The sequence below is a fragment of the Trachemys scripta genome, chromosome 4, assembly GCF_013100865.1.
Source record: "Trachemys scripta elegans isolate TJP31775 chromosome 4, CAS_Tse_1.0, whole genome shotgun sequence".
NCBI lineage: Eukaryota > Metazoa > Chordata > Testudines > Emydidae > Trachemys > Trachemys scripta.
This window is the reverse complement of record NC_048301.1, coordinates 137,912,012-137,931,912: the sequence shown is the minus strand read 5'-3', so window position 1 is coordinate 137,931,912 and position 19,901 is coordinate 137,912,012. Positions and strand designations below refer to the sequence as shown.

Below are 19,901 nucleotides of genomic sequence, written 5' to 3'. Positions count from 1 at the left end.
TTCATGAAGGCCAGCTCCATCCCTGACTCAGGAGCAGTTCCAGGGAGTGCATGCTGTCCAAGAGCACATCAGCAGCTGTCTCCTACCTTCCCCGAGTTCTCTGGGCCGATGGCCATCCCAAGCTCCGTCCGGATGAAGGTGTGGTTAATGAGCTTTGTGATGTCTATGAAAGTTTTTCCATAGTCCTCGCTGAGAGGGAAGAAAGTAGATAATGACTCTTCTAGAGCAGTTGTTCTCAAGCAGGGGTCTGGGGCCTCCTGGGGGGCTGTGAGCAGGTTTCAGGGGGTCTGCCAAGCGGCACCAGTGTTAGACTCGCTGGGGCCCAGGGCAGAAAGCCGAAGTCCCACCACATGGGCCTGAAGCCCTGAGCCCCACCACCCAGGGTGGAAGCAGAAGTCTGAGCAACATAGCTTCGCGGGGGCTCCTGTGGCGTGGGGCCCTGGGCAATTGCCCTGCTTGTTACCCTCTAATACTGGCCTGGCTTTTATATGCAGAAAACCAGTTGTTGAGGCACAGGTGGGCCATGGAGTTTTTATAGCACGTCAGGGGAGCCTCAGACAGAGAAAGGTTGAGAGTCCCTGGTCTAGGAGATGGGATGCAGCACAGGGGACAAGGTGTCACAGATGCTTCAGGGACAACTACTGGGATTAGAGAGCCTCAAAGAAGGAATGCGCTGGGCACCTCAGAGCAGCTGCTCAGTGCAGCCAGCAGACAAAGAACGGAAGCATTCCATGGCAAGTGGCTGCTTTTCCAACACTCGCGCTAGGGAGGAGCCAACCTGCAAGAGTTCCAATCACCCAGGACTGGCCCAAAAGGGAGTCACAAGACAACCAAGCCAGTCCCGTATTGCTCAGCTCTGGCCTACAAGGCTCCTCCCCCCAAAAAAAGGTGTTTACCCAGGACTGAGGATATTCCAGTCTCCAATGAGCCCCACAATCCTTTGCATCAGTGCAGAGGAGTCTGGGAAGCTGTGGGTACTGGTCACTCGTGCCCATGCGGAACCAGGGCATGATTTGGTAGAGGGAAGTGAGTGACCGGGCACCATGCGCCAGGTTCACCGAGTGCTAGCTCCTCACTGGTATGAAAACGGTCTCAGCGACTGAACACCCAGATTCCCAGAGCAGCCCAGAGCTGTTCTTGTCACCCTGCAGCACGCCCACCCCACTGGGCTGGGCAGAGTTTCTTTGCATTCCTCACACTCTCCCAGGCACATCAGAGGAAGAGGCAAGATACGCCCAAGCCCTTGGCAATTATTCCCACTCGATGCATCTCCCATTCCTGTACGGCAGCCCAGCACCCGTCAGCTGGGGTGACCAGTTTAGAAGCCCTGCCTCCCCCACCACACCCCAGAGGCTGCCTGAGCCTGCTGGCAGCTCAGCCTCCCTCCAACTCCTCCCCCAGTGGGTACGCCACGCTTACGGCTGGCCTCCCGCGAGCGAGAGAGCGAGCTGCAGCATCAGGTCAGATAGCCAGACGATGCAGCTCGCCAATTCACTGAGTTAATCAAATCAGCTGCATGCATCAGGCACTGGGGGCCTCACCTCCTGTAGAGTTTGGACTGCTTGAAACTCACGAACAGCAGCGGTAACTTGAATGTGGTCAGGACAAGAATAACCTGTCCAAAGAAAAGACCAGAGCATCAATCTTGGGGAGCGCTCACTAGCAGCCCCTCCCCGAGGCAGCCTGCGAGTGCAGCCCTCAGCTCACCCCCTCCACTGGATTTACTGACCCTGAGAAGGGGTTTGACAGCCCCTTAAATACCCACCTCAGGACAGTCAGTTAGTGCTTTGACCAACCCTCCACCCCACTCTTACCCCTCTCATGTGGCTTCTCCCAGGGAGAACGGCTTTAACAAGACAGGGACTCGCTGGCCAAAAAGGTTTGTATTTGCCAGGGCAGGAAACGAGTCTGCTGGGGAGGTACCCCCAAATCGCAGGCTATCAGACAGTCATCTGGCCTCTAGCCAAATCCAGGGGCAGGTTATTGGCTCAACCCACCTTTCCTCAAGAAACAGCCAATCCCAATGTCTTTAAGGCAGCAAATGCCATGAGCTAGTATCCAAGGATGGTCTTATAGGGGTATACGGCACCTTCACCTCCCAACATGCAGCCACTTCTAGGGTGGAAGGCACCCAGCTACGGACAGCACAATGCACAACACTGATTGGGGAGGAAGGGTTTGGCCAGGCTTTAGGACAAACCATTCCTCCCATGAGAAGGGCCAAGGGATCTTTGATGTCCACAGCCCAGACAAGACCTTAGGATGTAAGGTCCTGCCCAGCAGGCCCACACGTAGGGGTGGCAGAGGAGCTGAGCCAACTCTGCCAGGGCTTGAGCCTCCAAGCTGCTCTGCGAGAACCAGCCTTGTCTGGGACACAGCGGCCGTCTGATGAGGGTGAGGGAGGTTGGCTGCCTCAGCAGTTCTTTCCTGCAGGAGCCCACAGGAGTGTAGGTTGCCCTGCCTGATAAAGACAGCAGAGCCCTGCCCTGCCCGGAGCTGTAATTTAGAGGGTCAATTCCAGGGGTTGGAGGAGCAGCCGCCTTGCGATAGCTCTACAGACAAACCCTCCAATGGCAGCTGCTCAGCGAGCAGTCCTGGCTGTGAAGGTTTCCTAGCAGCAGCTCACTTGCTCCATGTTCAGACACTTCTAATGGGCATCAGTCACACAAGAGCACGGCTCAGCACCATTCTGCTCCTCAAATGCCAGGAGCATCCATAGATCCCAAAGCCTGAAGGGACCACTGCAATGTTCCCGCTAATTTTTTACATCCATGTGCAGAATGAATTTTGTTCTGTGCACCAATATGGAGGTGATGAGTGGCGGGGGTGGGGCCGAGGGGTTTGGGGTATGGGAGGGGGCTCAAGGCTGGGGCAAAGGGCTGGGATGTGGGGGAGTGAGGGCTCCTGCTGGGGGGTGCGGGCTCTGGGGCAGAGGGTTGGGATGCAGGAGGTGAGGGCTCTGGCTGGGGGTATGGGCTCCGGGGCTCAGGGCTGGGGCAGAGGGTTGGGATGCGGGAAGGGGTGAGGACTCTGGCTGGAGGTGAAGGCTCTGGGGTGGGGCCAGGGATAGGGCAGAAAGTTGGGGTGTGGGGAAGTGAGGGCTCTGGCTGGGGGGTGCAGGCTCTGGGGCTCAGGGTTGGGGTGTGCAGGCTCTGGGCTGGGGCCAGGGATGAGGGATTTGGGGTGCAGGCTGCCCTGGGGAGAAAGGACTCCCCCCAGCCCTCTTTTGCCGCAGCAGCCCATGGCTGGGGGAGAGGCGCCTCTCCCCGCCGCAGCCCTGCACGCCCCCTACCTCTCTCCTCTCCAGTATAGGCCCCTGTGGCTGCGCGCCTGCACAGCCCTGGGGAATTTAGGACCACTGTGATCATCCAGTCTGACCTCCTGCATAACTCAGGCCAGAGACCTGCCCCACAATCATTCCTAGAGCCCATCTTTTAGACAAACTTCCCATCTGGATTTAAAGATGGGCAGTGATGGAGAATCCACCATGCCCCTCGGTCAGTTCTCTCACCATTACAAATTTACACCTTATTTCCAGTCTGAATTTGTCTAGCTTCAACTTCCAATTCACACTGCAAATAAGGCATCTATTTTGGAAGCTGGGCTCTCGGAGATGCTGGGACTTCAAGATGGATTTAGCACCAATGGGCCACGGGCCGTCTCTCAGTGCAGCAGATGAAGGAAGAGGCAGCACCTATCCCTGCCCCACCCCCAAGGCTAACAATGGGGCAGCGTAAACCCTCCATCCCTAGTTCAAGAGGAATGAGCCCCATTGGCCTGCTGGTCATTTCTTACCAGAGCAAAAGGGTGCAGCTCCCCCAGCCCGTCAGGGTCATACAATACAATGCTCCCATTCTAATCTGTATCAACCCTTGTGCTGCCATCACCCCTGGGTATCTTCCACCAATGTCTGCTGCCTGCGGTTTCTCCTCTCTCCAGAGGGGAGGGTGTGTGTGGTAGAGTTTAGATGGGGGGGTTGTTAATTTTAAAATGTTTATTTTTATTTCTATGTATTTAAATGTTGGGCCCCCCGGAGCAAGACAGAGTTAGATACAGCAGCCAATGGGCAGCGGACCCTGCTGGCATGATGGCAGCCGTGGCCTCCAGCAGCCTCTGTAGAAGGGATCTCGGGCTGGTCTACATGCAGGTTTGTACTGATTTAACAAATTCGCTTGGAAACAGATCGTTAAAAGCAATGCAACCCTCCGAGGTGGCACAGACACATCAGGATAAAGGTGTTCTATCGGCGTAGCTCATTCCGGGAACTGGACCTAAATAAGCGATACCAGTTTAAGCACTGTTCTACCAGCATAACTGCACCCCTGCTGTAGGTTATGTAGATTCGTGCCATTTTAACTATAGTGGCTTCTACAGTGATCTAGCTGGAGTGTTAGACCAGCCCCCACTGGGGACCTTCCCAGGCAGGATTAAATGTCTGGGCGTGCAGAACACTGGGAGTGTCCAATACTCAGGAATGCTTGTGCTCAAGGTGAACACTGCTTCCAGGAAGTGAAGTTGTGCTTCCCAGCTGCCTCTCCGGCTTACCCACCCCCACTGCTGCCCCGTCATTTAGAAGGGTTACCTTTTAAAGCCCGTTCAGATCAAATGCACTACTTACTCCAGTGCTGTCTCCAACCCAGGAGAGTGATACAGTGCCGCTGAAGTCATCAAAGACATACTGCAAGGAAAAAGATTGGAGTCACATCCAAACTTCTGCACTCCACACCCCAGATCAGGCAACAAGCCCCTCTACCTTCTGTCACCAGAGGGGAGAGGATCAGGAGGAATTTGATTTGCATGGTGGAGTACCTCCCAGTTACACACACCATCCCAAGGCAGTAATAACCACCCAGCTGCCAGCCAAGATTTGTCTGGCTCACTGGCATTTCCCCCCACTCTCACCACAGGTCGCTAGGGATTTCCTGTGCAGTCTATTGCTGAACCAGTAAAGCCAGGAGACACCCCAGCAGGGGCTTTTTCCCCAGCTTCATGCTCCCTCAGGTGGCTTCCTTCACTGACCCCCACACATCCCCTTACATGGGATGTTGCTGAAATGCCCAGTGGATTCTTGCCACACACCCTACGTGTGACAACTCAGAGTTTGTCTCCTTGGCAGATCTCATGGGCAGGTGTCCCGAGTCCTCTCTCTCAATACCATCTTGCCCCTTCGGTAGTTCAGGGAACACTGGGCGGCTTGTGCTGGGCAGGCAGAGCGAAGCAGAACTCAAGCTTTGTGGGTCAAAGGTGCTAAGTTCAACCCCCACTGACCACCTCTCCAAGGGGCTGACATGCTCACGTTTGAACTACAGAGCCATCTTGTCTCTACCCCAAAGCTTTGCAGGGGCCTGGGGCCTTTCCCCTTAGCACTTGATACTCATCAGTGAGTTATTGTAATACGGAAAAAGCGTAGTCAGGTTCCCCTTGTGTCTGCCCTTGAACACACGTGCACAACAGCAGCTCTGCTAGGGGAAGCTGATTTCACTTTTGGCTCTGCTGAAGTGCAGATGCTTGCCCGGTGTGGTCACCCTCACCTAATGGGGCTTCATTGCTAAACCAGGAGCCAGAGCCCCACAAGTGTCATCATGAGGCCTGCGACTGTTTCTAATCCAGTCCTGGGAGAACACAAGAGTGAGCAGCACAGACTGCTCCCAGATCTCACACCCTCATGAGTTAACAACGCCTCTCGTATCAGGGAGCTCCCCAGCAGCCAGTTGGCATCGAGAAGGATCCCCACCCAGAGGGCCAGTAATGGCTGAAAGTTAAGCAGAGCTGGACTCTTCTCCCGTTGGACATAACTAGTCACCCGTAAGAGCAGCACCATGCCGACAAGAAACACTCTGGTGCGTTCGTTTGGCCTTGCAGAGCAGTAAAACTGGGCTGTGCACTTTATCACGAGCACTAGAGTAAACAGCGCAGCCCTGCCACCCTGCAAAGGCATCTGTCTCCAGATAATATTTTCCACAGCTCCTACTGCGTGCCAGGCAGGACCACAGCAAAAGGTGCACAGAACGCTCCCATTAAGCAAGGAGACAAACTGGACCTGGCCTGAAGAGCCCAGAGAGACACGAGAGAGACGAAGCCAGCAGAGCAGCGATACTGGGATTTGGCTAGCTAGCGCCGTGTTAGTGCCAAGGAGGAACCTGGCAATGCAAACAGTCCCCTAAGCAAAACAATGAATGCCATCAGTGCCCTGCCCTGCAGTCTCAAAGGTTGCCTCATAATCTGTTCACAATCTCACTACATTTTGAGGCTCTCCATGTTACAGCTTAGCCAGCACTTTCACCATAAAAATCCTAGATCAATGGCTGAGCTGGACAGGACATAAACCGAGATCTGGGTTGCAGGCAGAGAAACCTTTCCCCCTCCCAGAGCAGTGACTCTGATATACGTGTGCATCTGAGAACAGGAATCCCAGCATTCTACAGGCAAGACCTGGGAGATGGCCAGACAGTCACCATGGAAATACACCTGGGACCTTGTAATGCTCTGTTGTGAGAGGCCCTGAATACCTTGACTGCGACAGGGGAAGCACTACCAGTTTCAACCTCAAGTGTCCAGTTACCTTTGCCGGAGGGGAGCAGAGACCCAGGGAATACCTGGGGGAGAGTGCAGAATGCTGTTTCTTCACAGCCATGGGCACCTTGTGGCCTCAGTAGTGCAGGGGCGGGGGGGTGCCAACACGGTTACTGAGCTATGCCAGACCTGTGCAAAAGGCAGGCTCCTGGGGAGATCAGAAGGAAGACAAAAGGAGACAGGGAGGCCGTGGAGAAGGCTCTTGCACCAAGAATGAGGATGGCATGAAGGACCAGAGAGAGCTGATGCTATACAAACAAGGAGAGGAGTAGACAGAAAATCCAAGAAGTGGGCTGGAGCGAGCCCTTGGAGTCACTAGCCTGGGTGACTCTGAAATGGACCCAAAAACAAGTGTGGAGTTTGATGCAGTCTCACCGTTTGGAGTGTGCAGGAAGTGGCTGATGATGTGCTTGAGTACAGGGAACTGGGACTTTGGGAGACAGGGGAGGGATTTTCAGCAGACAAGGAGAGAGGCATGGAGACACAGGTGGGACTTGCCACAGCCAGGGATTGGCAGCAGCCTACACCAGCCGCACGAGGCAGGTGAAGGAGGAAAGTTCTGGATGAGAGGGGGAGGCAGAGGGACTTTCCAAGCAAAGGAAGGAAAGAGGAAATGACATACATGGTATACAGCGACACGTCGGTGTCAGAGTGGTGGGTATGGTACAGTGCAGACAAAGAGCAGAACCTGTGAGCTGCAGAAAGGGGAAGAGAAGTCAGGGCAGCTGTGCCTCTCCCCCCAGGAGCCAATGCAGCATTATCAGATTTATCTGAGAGACGCCTATTAGCATCTCATTTGAAAAATGGAAAAAATGTAAATTATCTGCTTGCATGACAGATAGGATGGGGGATACCAGCGGAGGTTACAGACATGCCCAAGTGAATGTAATCCAGACAACACAGGGGCTTCGAGTGTGAGGAAACCCACGGGGGAAATTTACAAATGGTTGGCAAAAAACTGCCCGCTACCAGCCACCTCCAAACACGGAGGCTGACTTTGCATTACTGTCCTAGCCATCCCCAACCCCAGGCAAATCCACCTCCTCGCTCCCCTCCTCCCAGGAGGGAACAGTTACATAAAGATTCTGCTTTGACACAAGAAGGGGAATGTTTCTGCTGAGAGCACTGAGTCACTCCCATGGCACATGGCTCACTCACCCAACAGGTTTTCTAAACCCACCTCCATTTCAGCCAAGCGAGATCGGGAAGATTCTGCTTCTCTAGGAACTAAGCTGTGCTTTAATTTCGCCAGGCCTCATGCTATGAGGCCATCAAATCAGCCATGTGACAGACAGGAGGCCACTCTGCTATACAGCAGTGTAAAAGACCTCGTGCTTTTGGCCTACCAGTCCATCAGTAGTCAAGCTTCATGGTAGCGTAGCCCCCGCTGCTCAGTCTCTGTTAATAAAGGATGATTTTAACGGCTCCTCTTCATGCAGAAATGGAAAAGATGGGCTTAGCATTTAATCACAGGTACATTGCAATAAGTTCTTACAGATAGAAGGGGCTCTGTGGATAGCAGCCCTCCCACCTCCTATGAGAAGACGTTTGGGCCCACGGCGGGGTGCAGGTGCTGAACTAGGAACTCTAGGAGTGGCATCTGCAGCAGCACAAAGGTGGCAACAGAGTTTGCTGTCTAAATGCAGGAGGAGCTGTCTGCATGAGAGAGGCTGGCATACCCAGGAACATCACCATGCTAGAAGGCTAGTGGGCGGATTCAGGGCTTACTTGACTAGAAGCAGGATAGACACTCTTCTTAAGCAGTCAAAACTTGCTTACTCACATAGCTCCTTAGCACAGATGCTGGTAACTCAAATGTATTTCCCCTCAGCACTGACTATCCCTCCCTCAGGGAGGCAGAAGGAAAGCTACTTTGCACTTTATAAGTGATCACAGAGTGTTTAACAGCTAAGCCTCAACACAACAGTGTACAGGTAAGGGGCATGAAGAGATCTCTTCCCAGGGCACTGAAATGCAGCCACCTTTGGGATGGAACATGGCAGACTTTTTTTATTATTTGCATTACGGTAGCATCTGGAGAACTCAACCAACATCAGCATCTCATTTTGCTAAGCACCACACAAACAGCCCCTGCCATGCAGAGCTCACACAACAGCACCAGAGAAAAGGCAGAGGTCAAGGCATAAAAGGTCGTGCAATCTAACTGCAATTAGAGGAAGGCTTTAGGGAGCTAGGACAGCAGTTCTCAAACTAGGGTCCGTGGACCTCTGGGGGTCTGCGAGTCATGTCCGGGGCCGCCAGCCCCACTGATCAACTCCTTCCCCTTCCCTCCCAGCGCCTCCTGCACGCTGCTGGACAGCTGTTCCGCAGTGTGCAGGATGCACTGGGAGGGAACAGGAGGAGTAGGGACAGGGCGTGCTCAGGGGAGGGCAGAGGCAGGGAAGAGGAGTGGCAGGGGTGGAGCAGGAGTGGGAAGAGGTGGGGCCTTGGGGGAAGAGGTGGGGCCTGGGGCTGAGTGGGAGTTGAGCACCCCTGGGGAAAAACAGAAGCTGACTTGGGGGTCCATGAAAATTTTGAAATCAAAATGGGGGTCTTCGGGTTGCTAACGTTTGCAAACCGCTAAGCTAGGAGCTAGCCACATCAGTTGGGAACTGACCAGGACACACAGGGGTTACAGACAGACAGACAGGCTTTGTTGTGCTTTTTTAAAAAAGCGGAAGTGTCCATTTGATCAGCTCTTCTATTATCAACAGTGCTTAGAGACGGAGATTACAGTGACAGGAGCCTGAGCCGTGCTGCTTAGGAGGCATCAGTAGCATGCTCTGGCTAAGCATGCCACGTGTGCGGGGAACGATTTCGTGTGTAGAAGCTTGAAGAGAATCTCTGGCAAAACTAGTATGAAAAATGCCCGTGTGTTTAATATTTCACATCTTATTAGAGATGACTTGACCCTATTACGTTCATAAGAGCATAGCTAAAAATAAAGGCCCAGATGTGCTGTGCATCTTCACAACCCACAACGTCAAATACGACATCTAGTGAAATAGGGACATTTTCCAAAGCCGTGAGAATGCCCATCGCTTCCACTTGTCACAGGAAAGGTTAACGACTTGTGTCCGACAGCTCCCCCACTGGACGAGGAGGCTGGGCCAAGGGGAAAAGCCCCCAGTGAAAATGGAGCTATCCTCAGGAACAGCCGAGGGAGCAGTCCAGGAAAGCTCCAGTATTAGAGTGCCCCTTCGGACTGCAGCACCACTTCCTGTGACCCTACCACATCCCTGTGCAGACTGGAGAATGGGACTGGGAATAAGGACTCCTGGGCCCTATTTTCAGCTCTCCCCAATCTCTAGAAAGGATCTCAAAAGGAGAGATAGTCACTGATGTTCAAGCTGCTTTGAGATCCTTCAGTGACCAGCACTACAGAAATGCCAAGTATCCATATTAAGAAAACATTAACCCAGTTTTCACTCCTTCCCACCCAACCCCCCCCCCCCCGCCCCTACCAGCCAACCTTTCCCTTGTTTCTGTCCTGGGAGACAAGCTGGGACAATGGTAAGCACCCAGCACGGGCCCCGGCTGCTCCCACAGGGCCAGCTGGCGTAGAGCGGCCATGTGTACTCATCCCGTCCGAGGATGGGGATTGTATGCCGGCACACATGCAGCCCAAGCATCCCTTCCCTCAGATCACAGCTGAGGGAACAGGGGAACTCAGGGCTAGTCTACACTGGCAGCGCTTTAACACCGCAGTGCTGGGAGAGAGCTCTCCCAGAGCTCTAAAAACCCACTTCCACAAGGGACGCAGCTCCCAGCGCTGGGGCACTGTTTACACAGGCGCTTTACAGTGCTGAAACTTGATGCGCTCAGGGGGGTGTTTTTTCACACACCCGAGCGAGAAAGTTGCAGCGCTGTAAAGTGCCAGTGTAGACAAGTCCTCACGTGGCTCACTCTGTCACAGATTCCAAGGCTGATAGGAACTTGGGGATCAACTAGAGAGCATCCATCTAGCACTAAATGCTAGGCACGGACGAGATCTGTCAGGTACTCTCCGCTCTGTGCCTTGACAGTGCTCACTTCCTCCAGTAAACGATCAGCGGTGCAAAGACTTTAAATCTTCATTTGTGGTAGGAGAGAAAAGCCCAGCAGGCATCGGAGGCCTTTGCAATACGCCTGAGCACGAGCAGACAGTGCGTATTAGCGCAGGAGGCACCAGACAGGACAGGAGGCAACAAATCACACCATGTGGAGAGCTAGGCTGGGTTCAGGTTCAGCATATATTGATGCCATCAAATCCTGGAGCAGTGGTTGAACGGACGGGACCTTGACCCCTTCCCTGGGAAGGGCAGAGGGAAAAAAAGTCACCCCTATGGTGAACCAAACCGTGCGAAGTATAGGTTACTTATGTCACTGCGACCTTTTATGAAGAGCTTTTGACACATCAGGCCCCCTCCATCAGCGCAGCAGGAAGGTAGATCTGGCAGAGAGCACAGGGGTCTCAAGTGTCCAATGACTGAGCTAAGATTTGCTTTTTGGAAGAGAAGAGCCCCTCTTCTGTCCTTCCTGACCCGGAATCTTGACAGGGATCATGCTTTGAAATGCAGCTGTCAGCACACCGGGATTCTGAGACTCTGAGATTAGCATCTGTTCCCAGCTTCTGCAGTCTGGCATCACCATTACTCAGCGCTCTGCCAAGGTTTAAGGGTTTTCTGAAAGCTACACAGCCACGTTCTGACATATATCCCAGCACGCCCACGCCACATGTGCTAACAGGAGACTGTGCAATACATCTAGAGAGAGAAGCAGCTTTCCACCCAGTCACCTGGGAGACATGATGTTCCCCTACACATAAACAAGCCACCCAGCTCCTGAAATGCAAAATACAGGACGGGGGGCAGTAGAGTATATCCAGTACAGTAATACAGGGGATAGTAATGCTCGAGACCTGCCAACAGCCAACGAAACTCACCAGGCTGACCTACTGGATCAGTCTGAATCTAGAGGACCCTGTCCGTCTAACCACAGCCCACATCTACCCCACGGGCTCAGATTGTGCTGTAGCTGGATAAGAAACATCCTTGATGAAAATCCAGATGCTATAGGAGCCATTTTTCTGATACGATATCCAAGGTACCTAGATGGCCCCACTGCCATTATCTGGGCACCTTCCAATCTTCCTCAGTGATTATTATCCCCATTGCACAGATGAGGAACTGAGCACAAAGTGAGGCTAAGTGACTTGCCCCAGCTCACACAGGGAGTCTGTGGCAGAGCTGGGAATCGGACCCAGGTCTCTCAAGTCCTAGGCCAGAGCCCTAACCACTGGACCATCCTTCCTCTCTGGAAAGATCTAAATGCAAGGGCCTGACTACCTATGGTCACAAGAGACCCCCAAGTTCTTTTCCTCAAGAGTAGAATCTTTAACCTCAGTGTTCTCATCCAATCCCAGCACCCACTACATTGTTAGATACAAGGTTCTCCATTGCTTTCCCAAACCGTGGAGCAGCGTGGCTGTTTGGCAGCTGCTGGGCTTCACCCCAGAAGCAGCCAACGCAATTTCTACAAAGCACTCTGGAAGCGTCAGAATGGGAGCACTACATCCCTGCTGGGTATTCATTACCACCTGTTTAAATTCCATTAGGGAGGTCGATAAGGAGAAGGCGGAATGCTACGAATTTTATTTTAAGCCTTTCCTTATCCAGGTGCCCTGTCCCTTGCCATTGAAGAGGTCCGGCACTCAGCAAAGCCACCTCTTCAGCTTAATTACACAGCAAGCGTGGCTGGTTGCATCTGCAGCCCTTGATCATGCAAAACAACATCCCTCACTGGAAACCAGAGGAGTTCAGAACTTGACTTTCCCAGCCTCTCATCACAGCATCGTGTATTCCCAAACCTAGAGGCAGTGGGGCAGAAAACGCCACCCAGCCCTGCATGGCTCAAACTCAGACAAGAGTGCAAAAGGCTGACAGTGCAGCAGGGGCCAAGCAGAACAGCAGAGAGTTCTCCCACTTTCCCACCGTCAGAGCAGCATTTGTGCCGCTGGTCAACACAGTCTCTATAAACTGGAAATTCAGGCTCTGCTGGGAAACGCTTGGGCGATTGCTGCTCTGAACACAAAATAAATGAAATGTCCTCAAGCATGAGCAGAGCTGGAGCAGGGCCCACTTCTGCTGCCAGCAAGTCCCTTTTCTTCACATTGAACTGGGACCTCAACCTGTTTAGAGGGCAAGAATCGTTTTATTTCAGAGAAAAGCTGTTTGCCAGGTTGCCAACGAGCAACCCAAAATACCACCGAGTAGGTAAGAGATTGCAGGCAGAAAGCGTCCCAAATCCAGGACAAATCGCTCTGAGAACTTCCCCTCTAGTTTAACATTCCCCAGCTGTTTAACACTTTCTATTTTCAAATTGCTTGTCAAGCATCAATGATTTTTCCATATCCCTCCCTAATGGTAGAGGTAGCCTCCCATTTTACAGTAGAGAAACTGAGGCGCAGAGGCTAAGCAGCTTTACTCAGTGTTGCTCCAGGGACAGCAATGGCATGAAGCGACTGGCCATCTCACTTGTCCCCACAGCCACATGGTTTCTGACAAAACCATTGCGATGCATCAGCATGCGGCACAGCTCCCTTCTATGATGTCCGGGCCACAGCTTTCAGAGAAGCTCAAGCGTCACTCCCTTACTGCCCCCAAATACTGTTGTGTTTAGACATGGAAATGTTGTAAGGTAGAAGCATTGCAAGCAGTGGGGGTTTTTTTTGCAACACTTTCAGTTGGCTTACACAAGGCATAAACCAATGTAGTGTCCGAGCTAGAATGGAAACCCCAGAGCTGCTGTCTCGCAGTCCCATGCATAGCCCCCTAGGCCACACTGCCTCTTACATAGACGGCAACAAAACACTTCAGACCCAAACAGGTCTGCCCATATGGCATGTTTAACCCAGAGGAAATGCCTGCAAAGGGAGGAGGAGTTGCTATTATTCCACAAGCCAGCTGGCAGGTGCTATGCATTAACTTGGCGGCTAAGGCAGGAGAGCACACTGGCTGATGCTAGCCTCACCCTCACCCTGGATTTGCAGATGTACTCCTGAGCTAGGAAGTTTTCAAACCCTTCAGGAGGCAGTCACGTGTGGGCACACATTTCAGCATCTGATCAGAGAAGGAAACCCCAGCAACCAATAGAATTAAACCCACTGGCCCTCTCCTCACCCCTACGGCTGCTTGGAAGCTTTGGAACTGACATCCCAGTATAGCGAGAATCCCAGGAAGAAGCGTTGCTGTGAGACAGAGCTGTTTACCCAGGCAGCAATCGGCAGAGGGTTTGGGAAGTTACCTTAGCTGGCCTGTGCAAGGAGGGGATGGAAGGAGTGTCTCGTGTCATCTGATTTGGCCAACTAGGGAGCAGCACTTCAGTTGCTCCAGCCAGGCCTCCCTGGACTGAAGATTGACAGATCCTTTCCCCTCCATGGGGAATGGGGAACAGACTATATTCCCCACAGACACACACACAGTCATAGCTGAGATGTTGGGCCCCTCAAGCATAAAGCAGAGACTCTGGGAGGAGAGGAGCTTCAAGAGCTTGGGGAGAGCAAACTAAACAAAAACAGGCTGAGAGCTGTGTAAGAAGATACCAGATTTCACTCCCTCTTCAGGAGTCCAGAGGCCCATAATAAAAACGTAAGAGCTATGGCTTGCTCTCGTCTCCAGCAGACACGATCTGTTCTATCGCAGATGTCTAGGACAAAACACTGCCAGTCCTAGCAAACAAATGCTCATATTCTTCTCTGTGCTGAGACACCATGTTATTCCCCAACACTGATTTCTGACACAGCCTGTTTCTTTTAGACACTAAGTGCTTTTTACATGCCCACAGAAGCTATACGCTGAAGGAGAGAGAGAATGGGATTGTGGGTTAAGACAAAAAAACAGGAATCAGGATATATGGGCTCTGTTCTCAGCTCTGTCATATACTGGCTTTGGGCAAGACACTAGCCCTCTCTAAGCCTCAATTTCTCAACTGTAAAATGGGACAAAACTGCCTGTGTTACAGGGAGGTTGGGATGCTAAACTCAGTGTTAGTAAAGGGCTTTGCGATCCCTGGAAGGAAGCCAGAGGTTTTTAAGTCTCAACTCCATACACAATAGGATGACAGCAGATACACTGCAGAATACTATTATACCATAGGGCCCATCCACCACAAAGGCAGGATAAAGCACCCACAGACAATGTAACATTACACTGGGACTAAATACCTCCAACATGTCAGGAAGAGTAAGCAAATGAATCCCAACTTTTTATCCTACATCAGGTACAGAAGAGGCTGCTAGACATGGGGGGGAAGGGATAGCTCAGTGGTTTGAGCATCAGCCTGCTAAACCTGGGGTTGTGAGTTCAATCCTTGAGGGAGCCGCTTAGGGATCTGGGGCAAAAATCTGCCTGGGGTTGGTCCTGCTTTGAGCAGGGGGTTGGACTAGATGACCTTCTGAAGTCCCTTCCAACCCATATATTCTATGATTGCATGAAATGGGCTTAAAACCCAATTACCCAAGGCAAGTCAGTTTACTAGTGAGTGACAGGCTTTGCTACAGAATCTAAGGTTTTGGTACTTATGACTGCAAAGAAAACCTTCCCAAATATGAATTCCATGTAAATCAATGCAATGCCTATGTTCCCAAGTCTGCAGACAATGCCTCTGCTTGTGCTCATAGCTTTGCCAAGCAACAGCATGAAATTAACAAGAGCAGTTGAGATTAACAATAGCACTGAGAATGCTGTGGCCAGTAGGCAAAACTGACCAGGATCATCAATTCTGGCCTTAGAATCTGTCTCTTTCTCCCAGCACCTGCTAATTTGGAAAGCTAAAAGCAGAGGCAGACACTGGAGCTGCTCCTGGGGGAGAAGGGGAATAATAGTCACACTCCCTCCCCGGCTTGCTGCAGCCCAGGGGCTCTGTGGGATGAGTAGAGGAAACCTCTGCCCTTCCAAGCAGTCAGGAAGCTCACCTATTTGAGGCAGGCATAGGGGTGCATGTGTGTGTATGGGTGTAATAGTACAATAAGAAGAGTCCCAGGACCCTTCCCAGTTGCTATATTATAGTAGCAACCAGGAACCCCCATCAAAGACCAGGATTCCATTGTGCTAAGTGCTGGATAGACAAGTAACTACGACGACACTCCCTCCCCCACAGAGTTACAATCTAGGTGTCAGGCAGGATGCCACAAGCAAGCAGGATGGGGGGAGTTGGGAGCATGAGGTAACAATAAAACAGAGTATTTACACAAAAGCAGAAGGCAGCTGGGGCTTCCAGTGCAGTAGCTCTAGATCTTTCTGGGGTTAAGATCTCCTTTTTTCTACCAGCCCCTGGCTAGTAAGCAACTGGTAAAGTGGCTGGGCAGGGGGCAGTGTTTTGCGGAGGCCTGTACTAGGAGAGAGAAGACTAACCCATTTAGCTTTTGTGGGGGTAGGTGACTGAAGTTTAAGCTGTCCTTGCAAATGGGAAATAACCAGGACATTAGATTTTAGGTCTACCAAACCTGGCAGCATCTCCTTAATCTTCCACCTCATTCTTTCAATCACTGTAGTAAGAAGCTACTGCATTCAGGTGAAGTGCTGGCACACCACATCTTCTGTGAGAATAACATCTCAGCTATTACTTAAAAGTTTAAAATATAAAAATGCAGAAAGAGAAGCCACTGCCACAAATGTTAACTCAGACTCTACCCAGCTAAAAGACCCCACCCCAGAGGAAAGGGGGATAAGCCTGCCAGACACAGTTCTGCCTCTCAGGGGATCCCCAAAACTGTACATACATCTCAGGTACAGAATTAAACCACAAAGAAAAACAACAAGAGTGAAACAAACATCTGCTAAAGCCATAAAGGGAATAGGGAGAGGCAGAAGAGATACAGAAGGAACAAAATAATAGGATTTTCTACAGCAGATTATTAATGCAACAGCAGCTCTGAATTGCCCTGCTATAGTTAAGGGCCTGTTACAGTTTTTATTATATGCCCCTATGCTCATTGTCAGTGGAGCACAGGTTCCTGCAGTACACATACAGGTGCAATCTTTGGAGCCATTGCACTCTACCAAGTCAGTGAATTGTGGCTAACAGATGACTGGGGAGGGTTTTTTTAGAGACATATCATTCAACACCTGCTGCAGCGTTCCAAAGATGCACCAAGGTGCAACAAGACTCAGCGCCTCAGATGCTTGACAATCTCACGGGAGCATCAGCAGAGTGACCAGTTTTCAGTCTCACTTTGAAAGTCAGGGAGAAGTTACAATGCTGTTCAGGTGAAGGCACACCGAGGTGTTTAACACAACGTTAAAGGGTTCTCTGTGGGCCTGCAATAGCGCCATTAAGATTCTGCCCTTCGCTGACACATGCAGGTAAACCAAGTGCTCGGATATTAAAGATACCTCTCTAAATAACTCCAGGCAAAATGGGTTCCATTATCCCCATTCAGCAGACAAATTAGAGGATTGGGCAGAAAAAAACCTGATGAGGTTCAACAAGGACAAGTGCAGAGTCCTGCACTTAGGACGGAAGAATCCCATGCACTGCTACAGACTAGGGACCGAATGGCTAGGTAGCAGTTCTGCTGAAAAGGACCTAGGGGTCACAGTGGACGAGAAGCTGGATATGAGTCAACAGTGTGCTCTTGTTGCCAAGAAGGCTAACAGCATTTTAGGCTGTATAAGTAGGGGCATTGCCAGCAGATCGAGGAACGTGATCGTTCCCCTTTATTCGACATTGGTGAGGCCTCATCTGGAATACTGTGTCCAGTTTTGGGCCCCACACTACAAGAAGGATGTGGAAAAATTGGAAAGAGTCCAGCGGAGGGCAACAAAAATGATTAGGGGTCTGGAGCACATGACTTATGAGGAGAGGCTGAGAGAACTGGGATTGTTTAGTCTCCAGAAGAGAAGAATGAGGGGGGATTTGATAGCAGCCTTCAACTACCTGAAGGGGGGTTCCAAAGAGGATGGAGCTCGGCTGTTCTCAGTGGTGGCAGATGACAGAACAAGGAGCAATGGTCTCAAGTTGCAGTGGGGGAGGTCCAGGTTGGATATCAGGAAAAACTATTTCACTAGGAGGGTGGTGAAACACTGGAATGCGTTACCTAGGGAGGTGGTGGAGTCTCCTTCCTTGGAGGTTTTTAAGGCCCGGCTTGACAAAGCCCTGGCTGGGATGATTTAGCTGGGAATTGGTCCTGCTTTGAGCAGGGGGTTGGACTAGATGACCTCTTGAGGTCCCTTCCAACTCTGATATTCTATGATTCTATGATTCTATGGGGAAACAGAGGCACCAACCTAGGAAGTGACTTACCAAAGGTCACATTGACATTTGCCATAATTGACATTCACGTGGCAGGAACCTGCTCTATACAAACTTAATCCCCTCGGCTCCTGGCTGTGCACTGCAGGCAAAGACCAGCCGCCCCCCGCCCCAATACCTATTGTATGCAGAGATTTCTTGAAGGCACTGGCAACTAGTGCTAGAAAACAAGGTGGGAGGGCCAGCTTTAGCACTCCCGGGGCCCAAGACAGGGCGTCCCTCCCTGCAAGAGGGGGAAGGCGAATTGCTGTCCTTGGGGCTCTGCTAGGAGGCAAAGACTAAGAAGCTTGGGAGCCCCCCCAAACCAGGCAGGCATGGCTGGCATAGGGCAATTCTGGGCACGGCAAGACCATCAGCAGCGGCAGGGGGGAAGGGGATCTGTCGGTCGGTCTGTCCCACCCCCGCGACCGGGGTCTGTCTGTCCGCCCCGGGTCCCGGCCCCGCACCTGGTAGGTGTTGTTGCCCAGGATGGGCTCGAACCCGCGCAGCTCCCCGCAGCCCAGCTCCACCGCCCGCCGCCTCCGCAGCGGCCCGCCGCGGGCTCCCTCCAGCCAGTCGGGTCCCGGCGACAGCAGCAGCAGGATCCCCCACAGCGCAGCCTCCCGCAGCCCCATCGCCTCTAACCAACCTAGCCCCTGCCAGCGCCCGGACCCCGGCTTCGCCGCGCCCCGCCTATAGCCACCCCATTGGGCAGCACGCACCCATCTGCCATTCTCATTGGTTAAAGGAAACGCCAATCTCCGTTCCAGGAAACCAGTCACGCCCTCCCTGAGAGCTCTTTCCCCGTTCGTGTGGCCGCGCGAGCCTCACAATTCTGATTGGCTTCATGAGCTGTCCATTTCTACCTAGTAAGCACTCGCACCGTCCCCCTAGCAAAGTAACATGGGCCAAACCTGACCAGACCCTTTACCTTCTGATTAGGTTCCTTCCTTGTCAATCATGCATCCCAAGCACCACCTTCTTCCAGAAACGCCTCGCTCATTGGCTGACCTCGCATAAAGTGATTGGCTAGACACACCGTTAATCTTATTTCCCCTCAATCCTAATCTACCCCGCGACCGTTCTCTGATTGGCTAGTGGATGCGCAGAGCAGGTTGTTGTTTTTTTAATTGGTTGAATTTAACAGACACTATTTTGCAACCTGGAAATGTTGTGTATGCAAGTCCCGCTCCCCAGAGCATTTAAAGGCGCAGGGCCCTTAGGAAGCCTGGTCTCTCCGCGCTCCCACCACTACCCCACGCGTACAACCCCTTACACCCTACTCGATCCGGGCCCCATAGCTGAGACCAGAACCCAGGCGTCCTGGGTTACAAGCTCCCCCCCCAGTCCATGCAGGTTTAGTGGTTTAAGTATTGGCCTGCTAAACCTAGGGTTGTGAGCTCAATCCTTGAGGAGGCCATTGAGGGAACTGGGGTAAAAATCTGTTCTGGGGATTAGTCCTGCTTTGAGCAGTGGGTTGGACTAGATGACGTCCCTTCCAACCCTGATATTCTAGGATTCTACATTAATAATAGACTTAGATGGAGCCTGCCAGCAGGGCTAGCTTTATTATCATTCACCTGACCGTGTTTTTCTTACAGCTCCAGCGGAAGTCCAGGTAAATATGTGAGACTCAATCAAGTAGTTTTAAAAGTTTCTAACCATCCTGCCTTTGGACAAAGTTGAAAGCGGGATCCAGAGCATACTCTAAAGGCTTAAAAATCAGAAGGTCCGTTTTTTTTTAAAATGTATTTTTAAAGTCTTTGGTTTAAAAATCACATCTCAAGCTTTTTGAGTGCTTCATGGTAGCAATGCTAGGGGTAGTTGGCCCACTGAGCAGTGCAAAGCCATGGTAAATTGGGCAAGAACAATAGTAACCCCAATTCCAACCCAGGACGGGCTCGAACCCCCAGTGACACCATGGCATGAGTGGAAAGCAGCTTCTAGTTACAGGTGAGGATTTAGTATGATTAAACAGATGGCTGCTTGCAAAGGTTGGAAAACATAAATCATCTAGAATCCCAAATTCACCTGATGCTTTACGACACATGCCCTTC

General features: G+C 51.8%; 1 protein-coding gene across 1 annotated transcript in view; it reads right to left on the bottom strand.

Moving 5' to 3' along the window:
* Positions 1-18,517, bottom strand: part of SORT1 (sortilin 1) — a 46,591-nt gene extending 28,074 nt beyond the window's left edge. The window contains exons 1-4 of the mRNA XM_034767800.1: positions 18,312-18,517; positions 4,619-4,678; positions 1,542-1,615; positions 87-189 (exon numbers count right to left, since the gene is read on the bottom strand). Coding sequence (XP_034623691.1) covers positions 87-189; positions 1,542-1,615; positions 4,619-4,678; positions 18,312-18,479 — 405 coding nt within the window. The 5' untranslated portion in view covers positions 18,480-18,517. The remainder of the gene's footprint in view (positions 1-86; positions 190-1,541; positions 1,616-4,618; positions 4,679-18,311) is intronic.
* Positions 18,518-19,901: the final 1,384 nt, after the last annotated feature.